We start from the raw sequence: 22,296 nt of genomic DNA, 5'->3' as shown, positions 1-22,296 counted from the left end.
TTGCTGAAAGCAAAATGCTCCCAATGGTTAGCATCTGGAATGCATCGATTGACAGGTAATGAGACAAAATTGTCTGTGGTTTTCATAAGATCCACAGATATAGGAAAAGTTTTAGGGGTAGGATGAGCAAATTCTGTTTCTCTTTCAGACACTGGATATGGACTTGAAGGACCAAATATCTGCTTTCTCTGCTGCTACCATATAACGAGGGTAAAATTAAAAGTCACATACTTCAGATCAATTGAAGTCTCGTTTAGCCTTATTTTAAATCCTACCATAAATAGAGTAAGCAATAAAGTTTACAATGCACCTGGTGAAATGTTTAATGAGTTTAAAATTACTTAAGCTTAAGAGCCTTCACATGCCATGGCTGGAAGATTAAGCAAGTTCATTATTGCAGGCACAACATTGTTTTAGCAGCTCCCAACAGGTAAGCTTTACAAAATAACTACCTTAAAATGTAAGATAAGACAAGACTCTATCATCTGTCTTTTAAGGTGTGAAACATTTGTCTTGATTAAATAGTTGGCATCTAATACAAAGATCTTAATTTAGGAAAACCTCTGGGTGCTAATGTCAACTTGTTATGCTTTGTTTTGTAGTCTTGCTATCTCCATGAAGACCGTACATGTAATTTCAGAAACAATTGTTTGCCTATGAAATTGAGCCAGCTTGATCTAAATATATAGTTTGCTTTTGGTGAGATATTTTCCTGGGATTGCCAGCAAATTGTCAGCCCCTCCAGTTTTGTATTATTTCTTCTGGTAGTTTCAGGTTAGGGTTAGTGAGTTGTAGGTAGACTATGTTGACGCTGGAAGCATGATGATACCTGTGGGCGGCACAAAGCAACTTGCTGATTTGGTTTGACATAAACAATCCATTTCACTATACCCATGACAAATTAAGCTAATCCTGTTAAACTCCAGCAAACCAGGTTCAATATTCCATTGCTACAAGTGTTTTGTTTGCATGGTTTCTGTTTGATCACGTGGGCTTCCTCCCAACAGCACAAGAATCTATGGGCTAGCAGATTAATGGCCACTTAATGGACTTGAGAAACCAAAGAGTCTATTGTGTCTTTCTCTTGCCACATGGCACACAAAGGAAAGTCAAGTTAATCAAGATGCAATTGAATGTTGTAAGGTCATTCCATTAGTAATGGCAATATCTTTGTGGGAATAGGGAAAGGGTTGGTTCTGTGCACTGATCCAAGCCCTCTCTAATTTGTCATGAAGACCAGTCCTTTAGCAGTTATAGGGCAGTCTGAAATGAGGTGGCAATAATTCGGGTACATGCATGCAGCTGCCTAGTACTACCAAGACAGTGTTTGTACGTCTTTGAGTTATGATATGAAATCCCTTTATAGCATTAAGCTCATCAATTGGTTACAATTTTAAAAACATAAGAACAACTTGTGTTCATGCAACCTGCCCTCATAATTCAATCTTTTAAGCCTCAGCACCATTCTGTCATATGTGTCCATGTACTGCCCTCAGTTGCAGTGTCCAGACTAAATTCCATGTTCTAGAGAAGCTCTTGCATCCTTGCACAACTGAAGCAAGCTTGCACATTTTTGTATTCTAGCCACCTCCTAGAGAAGACCCATCTATAATCTCCAGCTCCATTCCACTGCGGAGAATACAAGCTGTGTTCGATTCTGGGTCCATCATGGAAGGTGAGCCCATCCAGTGAGTGATGCTCTCATTTGCATAGGGCCATAATTAATTTCTCCTTCCTACCATTCACTTTTTTGATTACTGCATGTGTCCTGAATGATACAAAGTGCCTGGGCACCCTACAACTCCTGTTAAGAATGTACGGATACTTTACATTCATGGATAGGAAGATGATCTTACACTGTTTTGGTACTTGCCCAATAATCTCAGGCAATACATGGATTCTGTATGCAGTTTTACTTAATGCAGTAGTATCACAAATATATTCATCTTTATCTTTCAAATAGAATGAAAAAATATTGGTAAACTTTGGTGTGATCTTAGTAAGAATAAGTATTTCATTGTACAAGACATAGGCAAATACAATAAGTTATGACAAAGAATATAATAGTACAATAACCCATTACATTTTAGTTTAGACATTGATAAATAATTGTAAGACCTTTTTATCTTCACTTGGATGTGACCAGTATTCATTGTACATCCCTATCTGCACTGTAGAAGGTGATGATAAGCTTCCTTCTTAAAGTCCTGTAGTACATCTGGTGAAGGTACCCCATTACCCCTCCCAAAGTGTTGAAATTGCATTGTTGTGAGAGTTTTACTTGGTGATGTTGAATACAGTGAAAAATAACCAAACTAGGATGGCGTGCGATTCGCTGGGGAAACTGGAAGTTCACTAATTATACAAAGTTCTATTCCATTCATCGCAATTCAACAACTTAAGCAGTCTGCATGGAGCAACTTCTGAAGAATATTTCCGATGTCCAAAAATTGGATAGTTAGAAAGTGAAAGGAGAAGGGTAGGAAAGGTAAAAGGGCTGGAAAGGAAGGAATCTGATAGGAGAGGTGAGTGGACCATTAGGAGAAAGGGAAGGGGGAGGTGATAGGCAGGTGAGAAGAGGTAGGAAGCCAGAGAGGGGAATAGAAGAAGGGGTTAGGATTTTTTAAATTGGAAGGAGAAATCAATATTCATACATCAGATGGAATATAAGGCGTTGCTTCCTCGAGGGTGGCCTCAACATGACACAGGAGGAGGCCATGGAGTGACATGTCAGAACAGGAAAGGGAATTGGAATTAGAAAGTTTGACCACTGGAAAATTCCGCTTTTGTTAGATGAAGTGAAGATGCCCATCAAAGGGGTCTCCCAATTTATGACAGATCTCACCAATGTAGAGGAGGCCACAGCAGGAGCACAAGACAATAAACACCCCCAGCAGATTCACAGGTGAAGTATTGCCTCATGTGGAAGGACTGCTTGGAGCCCTGAATGGGGGTGAGAGAGGAGATGAATGGATAAGAGAATCATGGAGGAAGCGATCCCTGTGGTGGGTGGGGGGTAGAGAAGATAAAGATATGTTTGGTGATAGGATCACTATGGAGATGACCGAAATTGCAGAGAATTATGTGTTGAATGCAGAGGCTCATGGGGTGGTAGCTAAGGAGAAGAGGAACTCTTATCACTGTTCAGGTGACAGGAAGATGGGATGAGCGCGAATGTTTGGAAATTGGAGGAGATGTGGGTGAGGACAGTATCAATGTTGCGGGAAAGTAATCCCATCCTTTGAAAGTGCAGAACACTTCTGATGTCCTGGAAAGGAAAGTCATATCCTGGGAACAGATGCGTTGGAGATGAAGGAACTGAGAAAAGGGAATAGCATTTTTATGGGAGACAGGGTGGGATGAGGTATAGTCAAGATAACTGGGGGAAATATTAGTTTTAGAAAAGATATTGGTCAACAGTTTGGCTCCAGAGATGGACCCAGAGAGATCAAGAAAGTGGAAGAATGTGTCAGAAAGGGTGGAAGCTGGAGGCAAAGTTGAAGAAATTGACGAGCTGAGCACAGGTGCATGGAGCAGCACCAATGCAGTCGTCAATGTAGCAGAGGAAGAGCTGGGGAGCATTACCAGGCCATGGCTACCTCTCAAGTTTTCAGAAAGTGGGAGGAGCCAAAATAAGGTGGTGAGGACCAGTTATGCCAGCCGCAGGGGGATGGTGGCGGATGGAAACTGGTTGGTGCTTTTATTGAGAAAGAAGTAGAGAGCTTTAAGGCCTCCTTGATGGGATATAAGTGTATAGAGACAAGACATTCATGGTGAAAATGAGGCAGTCAGGGCCAGGATTAGTGAAGAGATCAAGAACATGAGAACTGTCATGGCTGTAGGTGGGAGGAACTGAACCAAAGGGGGCAGAAAGAGGTGAGCAGAGTGGGGTAGGGGAACTATGAGTTTGGTGTCAGAGCATGGGAGTTCTCCAGAGTTGATGAGATCAGTGATGATGTGGGAGATAGTTTTCTGATGTCCAGAGTGGGGTCCTCTTCAAGAGGTAGGTATGAAGAAGTTTCTGAAGGTTGTCACCTAGCCTCAGCAAAGTTGAGGTCAGTCAGCCACACCACAACACCACCTCCTTTGTCTTGCGGTTTGATGTTAAGTTTGGGTTGGTGCAAAAAGAGGTGAAAATAAATTCAAACTAAATAATTACCCTCCTTAATAGTTCATGAGAAGGTCTAAGCAAATAATGTGCAATTTTCGTTATTGTTTGCGATATCTGTATTGTAGATGGACTGAAACAGCTAAGCTAGAGGAATAATTATTCAACAGTGGACACTGCCATTACTACAGTCAGGATATGCCAGAGCCTTTGCTGTCATGTCATTACAAATCTGCAACAGGTACAAGTACTGTTAATTTACTTGTCTGTCTATTGAGGAGCTGATGCTTTGAACTTCATTTACTTTTATATATTTAATAGCATTGTATCCATCAGGCATAGTGATATTGTCAGGATAGAGAGTATGTTAGGTTCCTCTGGTATTGCACTTTCCTGTTTCCATTCGCTTCTGGAGAGTGGATGGAACCTTTTCAGTTCTCTTCAATTTTCTGCACAGTCCCCTTGGTTCCATTAAGACACACAATATCACCTGTGAATAGTAAAAATGACTATTTAATGAAAGAATGCATAATATTCTTGCAATGTTTTAAAACGTGAAGCTGATTTAGCAGTACTCAGTGCATTTTTAAAATTATTTTCGTACTGGCTGTCAAAATGAAAATTTTACTCAATCCTGAAATTATTAAGGATTAACCCACAGTAAAATGTGTGCCTTTATATAACGACAGCTGCCAGTGATGATGTAGTAAGAATATCCTGGAAGCATTAATAAAAGAGAAGTGGAATTACAAGAAGGAAGTTTGGCCTGAGGGAGGTTTTAAACAGCATTTTATAGGAGTGAGAAGAAAAGAGGTAGTGAGATTTTAGATGGGAATTCAAGATTTCAGTAGCTGAAAGCTTGGATCAAGTGAAATAAGAACAGAATGTGCTTATAAAAACACATTAGTCCCATCATTAATGTTTCTAGCTGAGGCTTTAATTCTGTTTTTTTTAATTTTTACACCACAATAAAAATTGCTTTTTATTTAAGAACTCCGGCTTCTGCAGTTGTTTACTTGTTATATGGGTGGAACTGAGATGGTATCAGAAAGGATCTGGCAGGTGTGGATTTGTTTTCTGGTGAAGGGATGCTTGGCAAGTGGGAGGCCTTAAAGTGAGATTTTGAGAATATAGAGTTGTATGTTCCTGTCAGAATAAAAGGCAAGGCGAGCAGCTTTAGGGAATGTTGGTTTTTGAGGGATATTGGGGCCCTGGTTAAAAAGGAGGAGGAGGTACATAGCAGGTATAGGCAGCAAGGAACAAGTGAGGAAATTAAGTACAAGAAATGCAAGCAAATAGTTTGAGGGAAATCAGGAGTTCTAAAAGAAGGCATGAGGTTGCTCTGGCAGCCAAGATGAACGGGAATCACAAAGATTTTTACAGATACATTAAGAACAAAAGGAGAGCAAGGGACCAAATTCTTCCACTTGAAGATCAGTGTGGTCATCTTTGCATGTCGCCAAAATAAATTGTGTTGATAATAAATGGATTTTTTGCATTTTATTTAGATTACAAAAGAGGAGATGTTTGCTGTCTTGACGCAAATTTGTGTGAATAAGTCCCCAGGGCTTGATGAGGTGTCCCCTTGGACCTTCTGGGAGGCAAGTAAAGAAATTGCAGGGGCAGTGACAAAGGTGTTTAAAACATCCTTAGTTACTGTTGAGGTGCTAGAGGACTCCACTAACTAATGATATTCTGTTGTTCAAAATAGGCTCTAAGAATAAGCTGGAAATTATATGTCCGGGAACCTGACATCAGTATGGGGTAAATTATTGGAAGGTATTCTAAGGAACTGGATATATAAGGATTTGGAAGACAGGACCTAATTAGGGATCATCAACATGTCTAAGCAATCTTATAATTTTTTTGAGGAGATTACGAGAAAAGTTGATGAAGGGAATGTAGTGGATGTTGTCTACATAGACTTTAGCAAAGCCTTTGATAAAGTCCCGCATGGGAGGCTGGTCCAGCAGGTTCAAGTACTCGGCATTCAGAACGAAGTAGTAAATTGGATTCGATATTGCCTTAGTGGGAGAAGCCAGAGGGAGATGACAGGTGATTGCCTCTGGGACTCTGGAGGCTTGAGTAATGGGGTGCTGCAGGGATCGGTGCTGTTGTTTGTCATCTTTGTTAATTATTTGGATGATAATGTGGTAAACCAGCTCAGTAAATTTGCAGATGAAACCAAAATTTAGGTTGAAATGGGCACTTGAGATCGATAAAGTACTTATTATTATTACTATCATGATCATCATCCGAGCTCACTGCAGGATCTGGATAAACTGGAATAAAATGACTGAAAAATGGCAGATAGGATTTAAAACACGAGGTTCTGCAGATGCTGGAAATCCAGAACAATGCACACAAAATGCTGGAAGAGCTCTGCAGGTCAGGCAGCAGTGATGGATATGAATAACCAGTTGACATTTTGGGCTAAGACTCTTCATCAGAAATGGAAAGGAAGGAAAGGGGAAGATGGCAGAACAAAAAGATGGGAGGAGGGCAAGGAGGACAAGCTAGGAGGTGATGGGTGAAGTCAGGTGGGTGGGGGATGAGGGCTGAAGTGTTAAGCTTGGAAGTGATAAGTGGCAAAGGGCTGGAGAAGAAGGACTCTTGACAGGAGAGGAGAGTGGACCATGGGAGAAAGGGAAGGGGGAAGGACGCCAGGGGAAGGCTACTGGTAGGTGAGGAGAAGAGGTAAGAGATGAGAGTGGGGAATAGAAGAAGAGGGAAGGAGTGGGGAAAAAATACCAGAAGTAGAAATTAATATTCATGACATCAGGTTGGAGGCTACCAGACAGAATAAGAGCTGTTGCTCCTCCACCTAAGAGCACCTCATTGTGGCAGAAAAGGATGGACTTTAATGCAGACAAGTGTGAAGTGTTGCACTTTGGGAGGACAAATCAAGGTTGGACTTGCACAGTGAATGGGCGGGCACTGAGGAATGTGGTAGAACAGACAAGAGAGAACAGTGTAGTTACCAGTAGGTGTATTTGATAAGGCCACATGAAGCAATACCACACAAGATAACATTGGCCATAATATTTTAGCATGTAAAATGGAGCAGATAATTAACATAAAACTGAGATTTGAGATGAATAGGTCATTTTAGGATTGGCAATCAGTAACTAGTGGTGTGGCACAGGAAACAATGCCGGAACCTCAACTTTTTATGATCCATTTTGATGGTTGAAGTACTCTCATTCTCTTTGTCCAAATTTTCTGATGACACATATGTAGGTTGGTGGTTTAGTTGGTTGTAAGGAAGACACAAAGAGCCTGTGAAAAGTTATTTCAGTGAGAAAGAATTTGGCAGATGGACAAATTTTGAGGTTCTTCACTGTCAAAGGACAGATGACAGGAAATTTATTAATTCAGTGTTGTGAGCCTAGACTGTAGAACTGTTGTGGTACAAAGGGTTTGGGTAGTCCATGTACATGAAATAATGTTAGCATGCAGGTACAGTCTGCTGGAAAACTACGTACTATTTTGATCTCCATACTTAGGAGAGGGTGTGCTTACACTTGAGGCAGTGCAGAGAAGCTTTATGAATTGTGATTACTGAGACCAAGTGATTGACATAAGAACACAGACTGAATCAGTTCATGTATCAAAGAAGTGATCTTAATGAGCTGTTGATAATTCTGAGAGGAATTGATGGGATGGATGCTGAGAGATGTTTCCTCTAGTGAGTTGTGCTATGGGTGGAAAGTTATCCAGAACTAGGGAGCTTAGGAATAAAAGGATTGTCTATTTCAGATGGCAATGATTTTACCCAGAGGGCAGAGAAGTGAATTAATTGAAGGAAAATGGGCAGAGCAGGATAATGATGTCAAGGACAATATTGGAGCAACAAAATCTTATTGAATGGCAGACCAGGACTGGATTGTCACTTGTCCTTCTCCTGCACCTGTCTCTTCTGCTGTAAGGCATAAGATTTGGATTATCTTAGTATTATGCGCTGCACAGTCAAACACTGAATGTTCCGGCTTCTGCTCACATCCTGAAGATGTGCCAGCTGGAGAGTTCATTCGCAGTTGTAAATTACTCCTAATAGATGGCTGATAGGAGAATTGGAGTGAAGTTATTGGGCATGGGAGAATGAAAAGACAACTTATTCTGTTGCTGCAATAATTACTTTTCTCAACAGAACCTAAAAGAATTGCTGTATTGAGTTTTGAGAAAAGTAAAAACTGACAGCAGCAGAAGATTCTGAGCTTTCTCCAAACACATCAGCAGCAAAAGGGAGAATATTCATATGGCTGAGTTTCCCACCTTACATAAGAACATAAAATATAGGAACAGGAGTGGGCCATCTGGCCCGTCGTGCCTGCTCCACCATTCAGTAAGATCATGGCCATGGACTCATCTCCACCTACCTGCCTTTTCCCCATAACCTTAATTCCCCTACTATACAAAAGCCTATACCGTCTTGTCTCAAATATATTTACTGAGGTAGCCTCCACTGCTTCATTGGGCAGAGAAGTGTTTGAGAGTTTTGACAGGGCTTCTGTGGACAAAAATGGACTTTAAAATGGTGTCTTATTGACCTACCTGACTGGAGAAGACTTGTTGCATTTCTACAGCTTACAATGCAGGGAATCCCGTATTCTCGTGCAACTACAGCGCCTAGATAGTGAGGGGGAAAAAAGCAAATAAGTTGTGAAAAATAAAAATAATTTAGCATAAATTCCAAATTACCATTATATTTGTCCAAGTAAAATAAGAAAAAAAGATGATATTTAAAATTTTCAGACTAAATGCTTTGTATTTTCATTCCGTTGTTAAAATCACAACTCCACTCTGTCAGCTTTCAACTACCTATGCATACCAAACTAGAACAACTTGACTTCCTACTGTATCCAAACAAAATGTCTGAATTCCAAATTGCAATTGACCTGGAACAGATTAAGCTTTTTGTCACTTAGTTTACAAAAAAAAATGTTTGGCAAAGGCATGATCACCACATGCTCACAGATCACGTAAGAGTCAGTCTTGTGTTGTGCAAGTTTGTGCTTGCGTGCTGGCCAAGCACTGAAAGACATTAATGTCTGACCTGGGGTTTCTCAGTAATTATAGTTGATTTTAATTTCAGAAATGTCAGCATTTGCTGCCTTTTCACAAACTTCCTTTGAGAAGATGTTGGCCTCTGAAAGAACTCCAGGATATTGGGTGTGGACTTCCATGATTTGGCCCTCATAAACATGGTGCAAGAAGTGACCTTGCCTGGGATACTAGTACATCTGGGGTGTGTCGAGGTCCTAAAGCAATACAGCATGAATACAGGCCTTATGGTTAGAAAGTCCACACTAACCATAAAGCCCAAACAGCAAATACCAGTTTCCTGTGTTCAGCCTGTACATCTCCTTGCCTCCACATTTATCGATACAGTGCTTCTTAAAGATTAGTATTGTACGTGTTTCCTCAGGTAGTTCGCTCCATATACTCATCAACCGCTGTGTGGAAAAAGTTGCCCCTCAGGTCCCTTTTGAACCAGAATCAGGTGTATTTAGTTTGACCGGAATATGTTTCTTATGCACTAAAGGTTCTGCAGAGTAACACACACAATGCTGGAGGAACTCAGTAGGTCAGGCAGCATCCATAGATAGGAATAAGTAATTGATGTTTCGGACTGAGACCCATCATCAGGTCTGGACAGGAAGTGGGAAGAAGCCAGCATAAGGAGTTGCGGGGAGAGGAAGTAGTACAAGTTAGAAGATGGTAAGTGAAGCTAGGTGAGGGGTGAAGAAGTGAGAAACTGGGAGGTGACAGGTGGAAAAGGCAAAGGGTTGAAGAAGAAGTGAACATGGGTCCCTTGGAGTATGAGAAGTGGGGAATTGATATTGGGCAATGAGGAAATGGCAGAGGCTTTGAATGACTGTTTTGCATTGGCCTTCATGGTGGAGGACACATCTAACATGCCAAAGAGGGATGTTATGAATGCGATAAGAGCTGAGGACCTCGATACAATAACTATCACTAAAGAGGTAGTGCTGAGCAAACTTGCGGGCTTGAAGATAGATAAGTCCCCTGGTCCTGATGGAATGCATCCTGGGGTACTGAAAGAAATAGCACAAGTTATAGTAGAGGCTTTGGTAATAATTTACCAAAATTCTCTGGACTCTGGGCAGGACCTGGCAGATTGGAAGATGGTGAATGTCATGCCACTGTTCAAAAAATGATGTAGACAAAAAGCAGGTAAGTATAGGCCAGTTAGTTTAACATCTGTACTTGGGAAAAAGCTTGAAACTATTATTAAAGAAAATATAGCGAGGCACCTGGAAAGAAATGGATCCATCGGGCAGTCACAGCAAAGATTCAGCAAAGGCAGGTCCAGTTTGACAAACTTACTGAAGTTCTTTGAGGATACAATGAGCGCAGTGGAGTGAGGGGAACAGATGAAAGTTATTTATTTGAATTTCTAGAAGGCGTTCAATAAGGTGCCTCATAAAAGACAAATCCATAAGGATGCATAGAATGGGTGGTAATGTATTAGCATGGATAGAGGATTGGTTAACTAATAAAAAGCAGAGAGTTAGGATTCCTGGTGTTACTCTGGTTGGCAATCAGTGGTGAGTGGTGTGTCGCAGGAGTGGGTGCTGGGCCCAAAACTTTTCATGATATACATGTACAGAGGGGTCCAAGTGTAGGGTATCTAAGTCTGCTGATGATACTAAATTGAATGGAAAAGCAAATTGTGCAGAAGATACAGAGAGCCTGCTGAGAGATATAGATAGGTGAAGTGAGTGGGCAAGGGTCTGGCAGATGGAGTACAAAGTTGGTAAATGCGAGGTCATCCACTTTGGAAGAAAAAATGAAAGAGCAGATTATTATTTAGATGGTAAAACATTGCAGCGTGCTGCTGGGCAGAGGGATTTGGGAGTGTTTGTGCATGAATCACAAAAGATTGGTTTGCAGGTGCAGCAGGCTATCAAGAAGGCAAATGGAATGTTGGCCTTCATTGCTAGAGGGATTGAATTTAAGAGCAGGGAGGTTATGCTGCAACTGTACAGGGTACTGGTGAGGCTGCACCTGGAGTACCGTGTGCAGTTCTGGTTTCCTTACTTGAGGAAGGATATACTAACTTTGGAGGTGGTGCAGAGGAGGTTCACCAGGTTGATTCCAGAGATGAGGGGGTTAGATATGAGGAGAGATTGGGTCACCTGGGATAGTACTCGCTGAATTCAGAATGAGAGGAGATCTTATAGAAACTGATAAAATTATGAAAGGGATAGATAAGATAGAGGCAGGAAAGTTGTGAGACCAGGACTAGGGGACATAGCCTCAAAATTCGGGAGAGGAGGGGTGAAACTGCTTTTCCCAGAGGGTGGTGAATCTGTGGAATTCTCTGCCCAATGAAGCAATGGTGGCTGCCTCAGTAAGTATATTTAAAACAAGGTTGGATAGATTTCTGCATATGAGGGGAATTAGGGGTTATGGGGAAAAAAACAGGTAGGTGGAGATGAGTCCTTAGCCAGATCAGCCATGATCTCATTGAATGGCGGAGCAGGCTCAACAGGTCAGATTGCCTACTTCTGCTCCCATTTCTTATGTTAGGATTCTGATAGGAGAGTGGACCTCGTGAGGGAGGGAAGGAGGGGCACCAGAAGAAGGTGATAGGCAGGTGCAGAGAAGAGGAGATAAGACAGGAATGGTAAAGGGAGAGAAGGGAAAAGGGACAGATTTAGGGTGAGGGGAAACTTAAGAGTATTTTATTTTATGGGTTGCTGCCACAAAACAATAAATTTCATGAAATACAATTTAAATGATTATAAGTTACAATAAGAAATGTATTCCTCTCACTGTAAATTGATGGTTCTAGTTTTAGACTCTCCTACCCTGGGGTAAAGTGTGTTACTCTCCACATTGCTGTACCTACAGTATGTCTCTCATAATCTTAAAAGTTTATATAAAGTCACTCTTTATTATCCTGCATTCCCAGTAATAAAGACTTAGCCTGGCCTACCTCTCCTTATAACTAAGGCCTGTTGTTCACTGGCTTGAAGTGATATAGATGCTGTGGGGAAAATAACATTGATGTCCCAGTGCATCAGAATTCAAGTCCTATAGGTTCAGAGCAGGTCAATGAATTCGAGACTACAGGAACTCTTAGTAGAAATATTTGTGATCTGTGAAAGTATGTGCACATTGGGGTTTTGGAGAGGGAACAGGGAACTGCCAAAACTGCAGCACTCCAGCAATGTGAGGGTAACTGGGGTGAAAGATTTCAATGTTACTGGAATGCGACAGCAGGAATAGATTAAAAAAATCTTGCTGTCACTGATCTTAAAGGAGCCAAGAGATTTGCTAGGTGATTCAGCAGAGTTGGGAGAGAGGCATAGATTGGTGGGATCAGCAGGTTTTCTGAAATAATGTTAGCACCACCGTTGCTATCCAATCTAAGGACTGAACGGGATGATATTATTCCCCATGCAACATTGCCTTGGAGCACTGCAGGGGAACTTGGACTTTTCTGAGACATGAAACCATGGCATCAGAGTGCAGGAACAGACCCTTCACTGCATCCTTACTATCAAGCACTTTGCTGGAATATTTGATTTTTCAATGATTCTTTTAAATACTATTAAAATGTTACAGAAGTAAAGTGGGAAATTGCTGGGGCCTTGACAGAGATATTTGTATCCTCTTTAATGAGGTACAAGGTGCTCTAAGAGTGGAGAATAGTCGATGTTGTTTTGTATAGGAGCAAAGGGAACAAACCAGGAAATTATGAGCCTTGCATCAGTGCTGCAGATCATATTGGAGGAGGTTTTTTAGGACAAGATTTACAGATTTACTTGCATTTGGAAAAGATGAACTTATTGCACGGAAGATCTCATCTCATAATTGTGTTTGAGGCTTCGAAGAGGTGACAAGGATTGGCGAAGTTAGGGCAGTGGATGTTGTCTACGTGGACTTCAGTGAAGCATTTAACAAGATCAGTTACGCTAAGTAGGTCCATTAGATTAAGAATCATGGGATCAATGAGTTGGTAAATCTGGCTTGGTCATAGAAGATGGGGTTATGGTAGAGGGGTGTAATTCTCACTGAACGTCTGTAACCACTGGTGCTTCCTAAGGATTGGTGCTGGTGCCTGTATATAAACAATGTGGATGAAAATGTCCCAGGTCTGAACAGTAAATTTGCAGATGAAAGTTGTAGGTGCTGAGGAAGGTTTTCAAAAGATACAGCAAGATATGGATCATTTGAATATTTGGAGAAATGACATATGAAATTTGCCATTTTATATATTCATATTACAACACTGTGGTATGCTGTATTTGTGGCAGAATACGTGGCTTACAGGCTGCATTCAGCGCATCCTTGGGTCATTTGTTAATGCAAATGATACATTTCACAACCTTTGCTTTGATGTGCATGTGATAAATTGAATCGCAATGGCAAGGCCTTGAGGAGCACTGATGTACAGAGGGCTCTTTGTGATGAGAGGCACTGATCATGTGGATAGCTAGAGGCTTTTTCCCAGGGCTGAATTGGCTAACATGAGGGGGCATAGTTTTAAGGTGCTTGGAAGTAGGTACAAGGGGGATGTCAGAGGTAAGTTTCTTCACACACACAGTGGTGGCTGCATGGAATGAACTGGTAGTGACAGTGGTAGAGGCAGAGACAACAGGGTCTTTTAAGAGACTCCTAGATAAGTACACGGAGCTTCGAAAAATAGAGGGTTATGTAGTAGGGAAATTCTAGGCAGTTTCTAGAGTAGATTTCATGGTTAGCACAACATTGTGGGCTGATGGGGCTGTAATGCACTGTAGATTTCTAGGTTCTATGTCTATAGCTCCCTAACAGTGGCAACACAGATAATTGGGTGATAAAGAAGATATACAGCATATACTTCATTGTTCAGAGCATTCAATAATAAAGCTGGCAGATCATGCAGCTGTATTATGAGCTGTTCTGGTCACTGCATTACAGGAAGGAATTGGAAAGGGTGCATTAGAGATATGGATAATATTGGAGAAATGTTTTTTGAGGGCAGGGTAGCTTGGATTGGAGTGTATTTAGATATAAGGAGAGGTTGGATAAAACCGTGTTCTTCGGAGTGTTGGAGGTTGAAGGCTGGCCTGAGAGAGGTGTATACATTTATGAGAGGCATGGATAGGATAGAGTCAGGCTCTTCTACCTAGTGTGGAGGCAAAGGGTGAAAGTTCAAAACAGATTTGCAAGACAAGTATTTTTTTTATAATGTGGTAGGTGTTTGGAGCCCAGTACCGGGAGAGGTGGCAGCAACACCTATGTTTAAGTTGCACCTACAGACACACAGATAGACAGGGAATAAAGGGAATGTAGACCATGTGTAGGCTGATGCAATTAGCTTACCATTGCTCAGCCGCTTTGCTCTTAAACCATCATCTTATGTCTTCTATCACCAAGCTAAATTGGGATTCAATTTTTCAAATTTCTCTAATCCCTTGGGCCTTTCTGATTGGACCAATTCTCTGTTACTCAGACTGAATCTCCTTGCCTTTCTGTGCAGATAAATCCTATCCCTCAGGATTGTTTCTAATGATTTCTAAACAATGAAGCTAGACTGTCACGTTTGTAAGTATCTACATTATTGTTGCTGCCCTTAATGAGCAAAGTTACTATATCATTTACTCCAGTCAGCTGGCACTATGTTAATTAGAGTCCCTGTGTTCTCTTCCCCTGTATCCCATTAACAGCCTGGGTTACGTCTCATCAGGCCCCAGGAAATTATCCACTGTTAAGCACAACTCCCTGGTCTAACTGGCACAGTGCTACGCTTAGAGGTTTCAGATAAGTGACATTGCGCATTGTTTTTATCATCCTCCTGCAATCCCCAAAAGCCCCATGTGCTCCCCAACAAGAGAAAACATTGCAGTCAGTTCCTGTATCCATGCCACCAAGTCTGGAACCATGAGGTTAAAGGGCTTTGGACAATGTGGATCCAAGACATGGACTACATTGAGTACAATCTCGTTACTCAAATAAAATACACATTTGTAAGAACATATTTTAGTACAATGCATTAATCGTCCTGTTGGATCAGGAAAAATTGAACATCTATCTTATTTTGAACAGGCTAACTTACAAGATCACATTACAACCAAATGCTGCTGACTGAAAGACCCCTTTTTTTAAAATTGCTTGACGCATCGTGATTGCCAGTGCTGCATCTCGTCGAGATTATAATTCAGATCTCTGCAATAAAAGGGTTCCTCAAAACACACAGTGTATTACATTAGCTCTTTTACATCTTTCCAAATGCTCCTTTGGGGCAACACACAGAAAATGCTGAAATGAATAAGCAGTTAATATTTCAGGCCGAGACCCTTCCTCAGGACTGGAAGGGAAGGGTAGATGCCACAATGAAAGTGTGGAGGGAAAGGGAAGAAGGACCAACTAGAAGGTGACAGGTAAAATGGTGTAGGTGGGAAAGGTAGAAGGAATCTGGGAGGAGAGTTGGAAGGAGAGGAGCACCAGGAGGAGGTGACGAAAAGGGGCAAGAGGCTGGAGTACGGGACAGTCAGTTTAAAAGAGGTATTGTTCGAAGATCTTACCATGTGATAGCAGTCCTCCAATCTCTGTGACCAGTCCTCTGAGCAGTGGAAAGTATGGGCTCCAGCCTATGTCTGTGCTTCTTGTAATTAAGATATCTCCTTGTTGGATGCAGCCAGCTTCCTGTATAGTTCTCACAACATGAGCTGTTCCCTTCACAATCCCCTGGCTCACCGTCATACCTACAACAAAATATAATATAGATTTTCATATGTATTTGATCTTCCTAATTTTGACAACTATACTAAGATAATATGATGGGAACACGAGGAAATCTGCAGATGCTGGAAATTCAAGCAACACACACAAAATGCTGGTGGAATGCATCAGGCCAGGCAGCATGTATAGGAAGAACTGTCGACGTTTTGGGCTGAGACCCTTCATAAGGTCTTGGCCCGAAACGTCGACAGTGCTCCTTCCTATAGATGCTGCCTGGCCTACTGCGTTCCACCAGCATTTTGTGTATGTAATTTGATGGAAATTGGCTCCTTCAGCTGACAAAAAGAAAACAAAGGACCTGCTTCACCTCTGGTTCAGAAATGAATTAGGAATTAAACCCTGATATTAGCCATTGTTTTGTATGTAACTGGGTGACCGTTGAATCTTATTCATTTTTGTTAAATGTGTACTTGGGCATCCAGCTGGGTAGTGCTAGAATAGTTGTCTGTGCCTTTAAGTGGCGACGGTGATGTCACTACGCATGCGTGGGATAGTCAAGAGACCATTTTGTTTTCTGCAGAAGCAGCTGGTGGGGCTTTGGGATCAAGTTCCTCCCAGAGATACTGGGCATGGTGAGGAAAAGTGAGTATTAATTGACGACATTCATGTGAATTTGTTTATGCTTGTTGGTGAATCGAGAATATCAGTAACTTGACATGTTTTACATGTGGATGATTTTAAATGTTCATGAGTGAAGGCATCGGCACTGGATAGCGTGGCTTGCAAAGTTCCTTACCGGCCAAGTAGGTCAGTCTTCCTGTAATTTAACTACCAGGCAATATCTTGTAAAAGTTGTGCCAAAGCGTACCTTTTGTCTAACTTTATTATATCATGACTGATTGTGAATGTAACAGCGTAACGTGAATGTTTAGTCTCGGGTTGGAAGTTAAGCACGTGGGTACTAAAAAAGGGTGTAGTCGCTTACATTTTCGCTGCTATGTATGAGGTACAGGGTTGGGGGGATTCTAATGTTGTTTGTCTTGTGTTCCTTCAGAATTGCCACTACTGTATTAGTACTGTGTTAGTTTTGTGCGGTCTGCTTTATGTATTTTTATACTGCATACGTAATCCGTCGTTACACAAGGGTGTGAATCGGAGGTTAAACTGAGATTGTAACAGCAAGAACTGGTTGTAAGTTCATTCATTTGTTTTAAGACCCTCTTCCGGCACTAAAACAGGTAAAGGAATTAAAACCCGAGAAAGTATTTGTTTTCCTGAGTGTGTGCTTTTCCCCAGGTTACATGTATAATGGAGAAGTTTGTACAGTTTAACCCTGACAATTAAGAGAACTGAAGAGCTCTCTTTCATTTGCTTCATAAGGAATGATCTAAATTATGTTGACACTCATCTTCATCATTATGTGCGGTGTCATATGATGTGGGCGATCTTAGTCTGGTAACTAATTCTGCAGAAGTGCCTTTTTCCTGACAGTGTCTTTACAAGAGGGTGCCCCAGCCATTATCAATACTCTTTGGAAATAGTCTGCCTGGTGTCAGTGGTCACATAAACAGGACTTATTATATGCACCAGCTGCTCCTATGATCATCCACCTCGTCTTCCCATGGCTTCACGTGACTCTGACCTGTGGGGGGGAAAGGGATTTAAACAGATGCTACACCTTGCCCAAGGGTGATCTGCAAGTTAGTGGAGGGAAGAACCGGCCTAATCACCTTTGGTAGAAACGTATCTCCACCCCATACCCAATGTAGACACTAGAGATTAAAAAACTGGAGTAGAAACTAAATCCTGGAGTTATCCGTGGAGGTTAATAGTCAGTGTCTTGTGTCAGTACCCTTCACAGGGACAGTGTACAGCATGCTCCTCATTGCTGTTTCTGTGTTTGAGTACAAACGTCTGGAAGTAATGTTGCAGCTGTATAACACTCTGGTTAAGCCACATTAAAATTACTGTGTCCAGTTCAGGTCACTGCATTATAGGAAGGAAATGGTGGCTTTGGTGAAAGTGCAGAAGAGGTTCACTATGAATAGAGAGCAATAAAAATTGGAGAAAACACACACAAAATGCTGGTGGAACACAGCAGGCCAGGCAGCATCTATAGGGAGAAGTGCTGTCGACGTTTCGGGCCGAGACCCTTCGTCAGGACTAACCAAAAGGAAAGATGGTAAGAGATTTGAAAGTAATGGGGGGAGGGGGAAATGCGAAATGATAGAAGAAGACTGGAGGGGGTGGGATGAAGCTAAGAGCTGGAAAGGTGATTGGCGAAAGTGATACAGAGCTGGAGAAGGGAAAGGATCATGGGACGGGAGGCCTCAGGAGAAAGAAAGGGGGGGGGGAGCACCAGAGGGAGATGGAGAACAGGCAAACAACTAAATATGTCAGGGATGGGGTAAGAAGGGGAGGAGGGGCATTAACGGAAGTTAGAGAAGTCAATGTTCATGCTGTCAGGTTGGAGGCTACCCAGCTGGTATATAAGGAGTTGTTCCTCCAACCTGAGTTTGGATTCATTTTGACAATAGAGGAGGCCATGGATAGACATATCAGAATGGGAATGGGACATGGAATTAAAATGTGTGGGCACTGGGGGATCCTGCTTTTTCTGGCGGACCGAGTGTAGGTGTTCCACGAAACGGTCTCCCAGTCTGCGTCGGGTCTCACCAATATATAAAAGGCCACACCGGGAGCACCGGACACAGTATACCACACCAGCCGACTCACAGGTGAAGTGTCGTCTCACCTGGAAGGACTGTCTGGGGCCCTGAATGGTGGTGAGCGAGGAAGTGTAAGGGCAGGTGTAGCACTTGTTCCGTTTTCAAGGATAAGTGCCAGGAGGGAGATCGGTGGGAAGGGCTTGGGGGGGGGGGGGGAACGAGTGGACAAGGGAGTCGTGTAGGGAGCGATCCCTGCGAAAAGCAGAAGGGGGGGAGAGGGAAAAATGTGCTTGGTAGTTGGATCCTGCTGGAGGTGGCAGAAGTTATGGGGAAATTGGAGAAATGTGTTTTCTTTGGCATGTTGGAGGCTGAGGGGTGACCTGATTTTTTTTAAAAAAGTGTAAAATTATTAGAGGCACAGTCAGAGGAGATGATCTTTTTATCCCCAGCGTGGAAATGTGGAATACTCGATGGCATGGCTTTGAGGTGTGGGGCAAGTTCGAAGAGGATCTTATGAAACAACACTTCTTATGTAAAAGATAAATTTAAGTGCCTGAAACTTTCTGCTGGGCAGTGGTAGCAACAATTAAGAGGCATTTAGACAAACAAATGAATGGACAGGGGATAGAGGGAGATCTGTCACGTGCACTCAGATGGTTTTTAAAATCTGCATCATGATCAGCACAGACATTGTGGGCCCAAGGGCCAGTTCCTGTGCCATACTGTCCATGTTCAATGTTACCTTTCAATGTGAACTTTGTTCCATTCTTCTCACTTAGAGATTGATCGATTGGCTGAGGTTTACCAATATTAATTTCTGTAAACTGCAGATCCATTTGTCTCCCCAGTAATTTTCTCCGACACTGGGCTCTATAATAATGAGATAACACCTGTGTTAGATGACCATAAAAATGGAAATTACAAAATTAGTGTTCAGCCAAAAATAAAATGATCAGATACTAAATTTGCGGGACAGAGCGGCGCACAATTGCGACGAGGAGAGCTGCAGACTTCCTGCTCCAATGACCTGGGTTCAATCCTGATCTCCGATGCCCTTTGTGCTGAGTGTGGACATTCTCCCTGCCACTACACTGGTTTCCTCCCACATCTTAAATAAATGCAAGTTGGTAGGTTAATTGGTCTGCTCTAAATCAGGGGTTGCCAACCTGGAGTCCATGAATCCCTTACTTAATCGTATGGTCCATGGCATAAAAAAAGTTGTAAACCCTGCCCGAGAGTAAAATTGGCAGGGGCATTGTTTAAACTACGTTGGTAGAGGGATGGGAACCAGAGGATGGGGCAGTTGGAATACAACGAGATGCAGCGTGCAGTGTGACAGGGCAGGCAGATGACAGGGCAAAATTGCAGTCAGTAGGGTAAGTTGCAGTGTAACATGAGAGCAAAATTAAAAAGGGTGACAAATATTGGACTGAAGATGCTATATTTGTATGCATGCAGTATACAGAGTAAGGTAGATAAATTTGTAGCACAGTTACAGATTGGTACGTATGATGTTGTGGGTATCGCTGAAAGAATATCATAGTTAGGAGCTTAACATCAAAGGATACGCATTGTATCAAAAGGACAGTCAGGTAGGTGGGGGGGGGTGCTCTATCGATTTTAAAAAATGAAATCAAATCCTTAGAGGTGACGTAGTATTGGAAAATGTAGAATTCTTTTGAGTAGAGGTAAAAAATTGCAAGAGTGAAACAACCCTTTTGGGAATTATATACAGGCCTTAAAACAGTAGCTAGGATGTGGGGTATAAATTACAATGGGGGACAGAAAACACATGTCAAAAGGGCAATGTTACAATTGCCATGGGGGATTTCAATAAGCAGGTAGATTGGGAAAATCATGTTGACACTGGCTCCTAAGAGAATTTGTACAATGCCTATAAGATGCCTTTTTTAGAACAACTTGTGGTTGACCCCTCCACGGGAAAGTCTGTTCTGAACTGGGTGTTATACAATGAACCAGATTTGATTAAAGACCTTAAGGTAAAGGAAACCTTAGGAGGGCAGTTAATTGATGGAATTCACCCGAGAGCTTGAGAGGGAGAAGATAAAGTCAGATGCATCCGTATTACAGTGAAGTAAAGGGAATTATGGAGACACGGGAGAGAAGCTGGCCTAAGTTGATTGAAAGGGTACATGAGCAGGGGTGATGGCAGAGCAACAACAGCTAGAAATTCTGGGAGGTGCAGGTTAGATGTATTCCAAAGGCAGGATGATGATGCAACCACAGCTGACAAGGAAAGTCAAAAACAACGTAAAAGCAAAAGAGAGGGAATAAAATAAAGCAACAATTAGTGGGAAGTTAGAGGATAGGAAAACTTTTATAAACCAACAGAAGGCAATGAAAAAACCATAAGAAGTGAAAAAAAATAATGAAATATGAAGGTAAGCTAGTCAATAATTTCAAAGAGGGCATGAAGTGTTTTCAAATATATAAAGAGTAAAAGAGAGGTGTTACGTACCCATGACACGTGACAGTGGTGTACTTGTCACGTGACAGGTGTTGAAGCTATACTGGACTTGAAGTAATGGTCTTGTGTGGTGGAGTGACGTCATTTTCCCGCCAGTAGAAGTCATGTGACAGGTTTTTTTTTTACAGGGTATAAAAGGAGGACCCCTCCCTGTGAGGAGGGGCAGTTCGTGGCTGGATTTGCCATGTTGACTTCATGCCACTGCGTGATTTAATGTTATGACGCAGTGTAGTTGAAAGATGAAGTTTTATCTAATGCCTAAAGTTTAAAAGGTCATTGCCAGCAGTTTCTTTACAATACTGCTAGTTGAGAATCAATGGAGAGTGAAGATCGGAGTTCGGGAGTTAAAAGATCGAGGGAAGTCGATTTCGACAGTGAAACGGGTTCGACCTTGTTTGATCCTCATTCGGATGGAATTCATTGACTGTACTCGTGTTAATCCCTGTGAATAGCAGAAAGGATTGAGTACAGTTTTGTAAAGGAAAGGTCAGTGCCTTTAAGCCGTTTCACTCTTCATCTTCCTAAATTCTTCGTGGGAAAAGTAGTTCGACTGGGAATCGCAACACGACGTGAAAGAGAATTTAAATCGTCTTAAAAAGTCTCTCCCTTAAATGGACTGTAAGCATTTTGAACTTTTGCAATACTACTTTGAAGAACTGCTTTTGCAACATTGCTTTAAGAACTGTTTAAGCTGCCGTACAGCAGCTGATTTCCGGTTACGTGAGTGGTTTGTTTACTTTTGGAGGTTTGTTTTTCAGTGTTTAATAAACGTGTTATTTGTTATAAAAACCCCTGCCTCACTCATATATTTATTGTTGTTTGAATCCGTAACAGAGGCTAGAGTAGATATCAGCCCACAGGTGAGATAGAAATAGAGGATGAGGAAATGGCCCTGAACTAAAGTAGTATTTTGGATCTGTCTTCACTGTGGAACAAACTAGCAGTATGGCGGAAGTTCAAAAGTTCACATGTATCAGCATTGCCAAGGAATACAGATAGGGAATTACAGGGGGATGAGAGAAGTTTGCCGAAGTGGATTGGAGGTGGATTCTGGCAGGATGACAGCAGAGCAGATGGCTGAAGTTTCTAGGAATAGTTCACAATGTGCAGGATAGAGATGTCCCACAGAGGAAGAAGTTCTCAACTGGCAGGGACAGGCAACCGTGGCTGACAAAAGAAGTTAAGGACTGCATAAAAGCCAAGGGAAGTAAGGTAGTAAACATGAATGGGAAGTTGGATGATTGGAAAGCTTTCGAAATCCAACAAAAGGCAACCAAAAAAGCTACAAGAAGAGAAAAGATGAAATATGAAGGGAGACTAGTCAATAATAT

At 41.9% G+C, this 22,296-nt stretch overlaps 1 protein-coding gene across 1 annotated transcript in view; it reads right to left on the bottom strand.

Moving 5' to 3' along the window:
• Window positions 1–530: 530 nt before the first annotated feature.
• The window catches only part of LOC140740814 (rifampicin phosphotransferase-like), a 196,223-nt gene continuing 174,457 nt past the window's right edge, over window positions 531–22,296 (bottom strand). Inside the window, exons 33-36 of the mRNA XM_073070343.1 lie at window positions 19,220–19,347; window positions 15,652–15,831; window positions 8,663–8,737; window positions 531–4,598 (exon numbers count right to left, since the gene is read on the bottom strand). Coding sequence (XP_072926444.1) covers window positions 4,540–4,598; window positions 8,663–8,737; window positions 15,652–15,831; window positions 19,220–19,347 — 442 coding nt within the window. The 3' untranslated portion in view covers window positions 531–4,539. The remainder of the gene's footprint in view (window positions 4,599–8,662; window positions 8,738–15,651; window positions 15,832–19,219; window positions 19,348–22,296) is intronic.

Source organism: Hemitrygon akajei, chromosome 17, assembly GCF_048418815.1.
Source record: "Hemitrygon akajei chromosome 17, sHemAka1.3, whole genome shotgun sequence".
Lineage (NCBI taxonomy): Eukaryota > Metazoa > Chordata > Chondrichthyes > Myliobatiformes > Dasyatidae > Hemitrygon > Hemitrygon akajei.
This window is presented reverse-complemented; position numbering and strand designations above follow the sequence as displayed.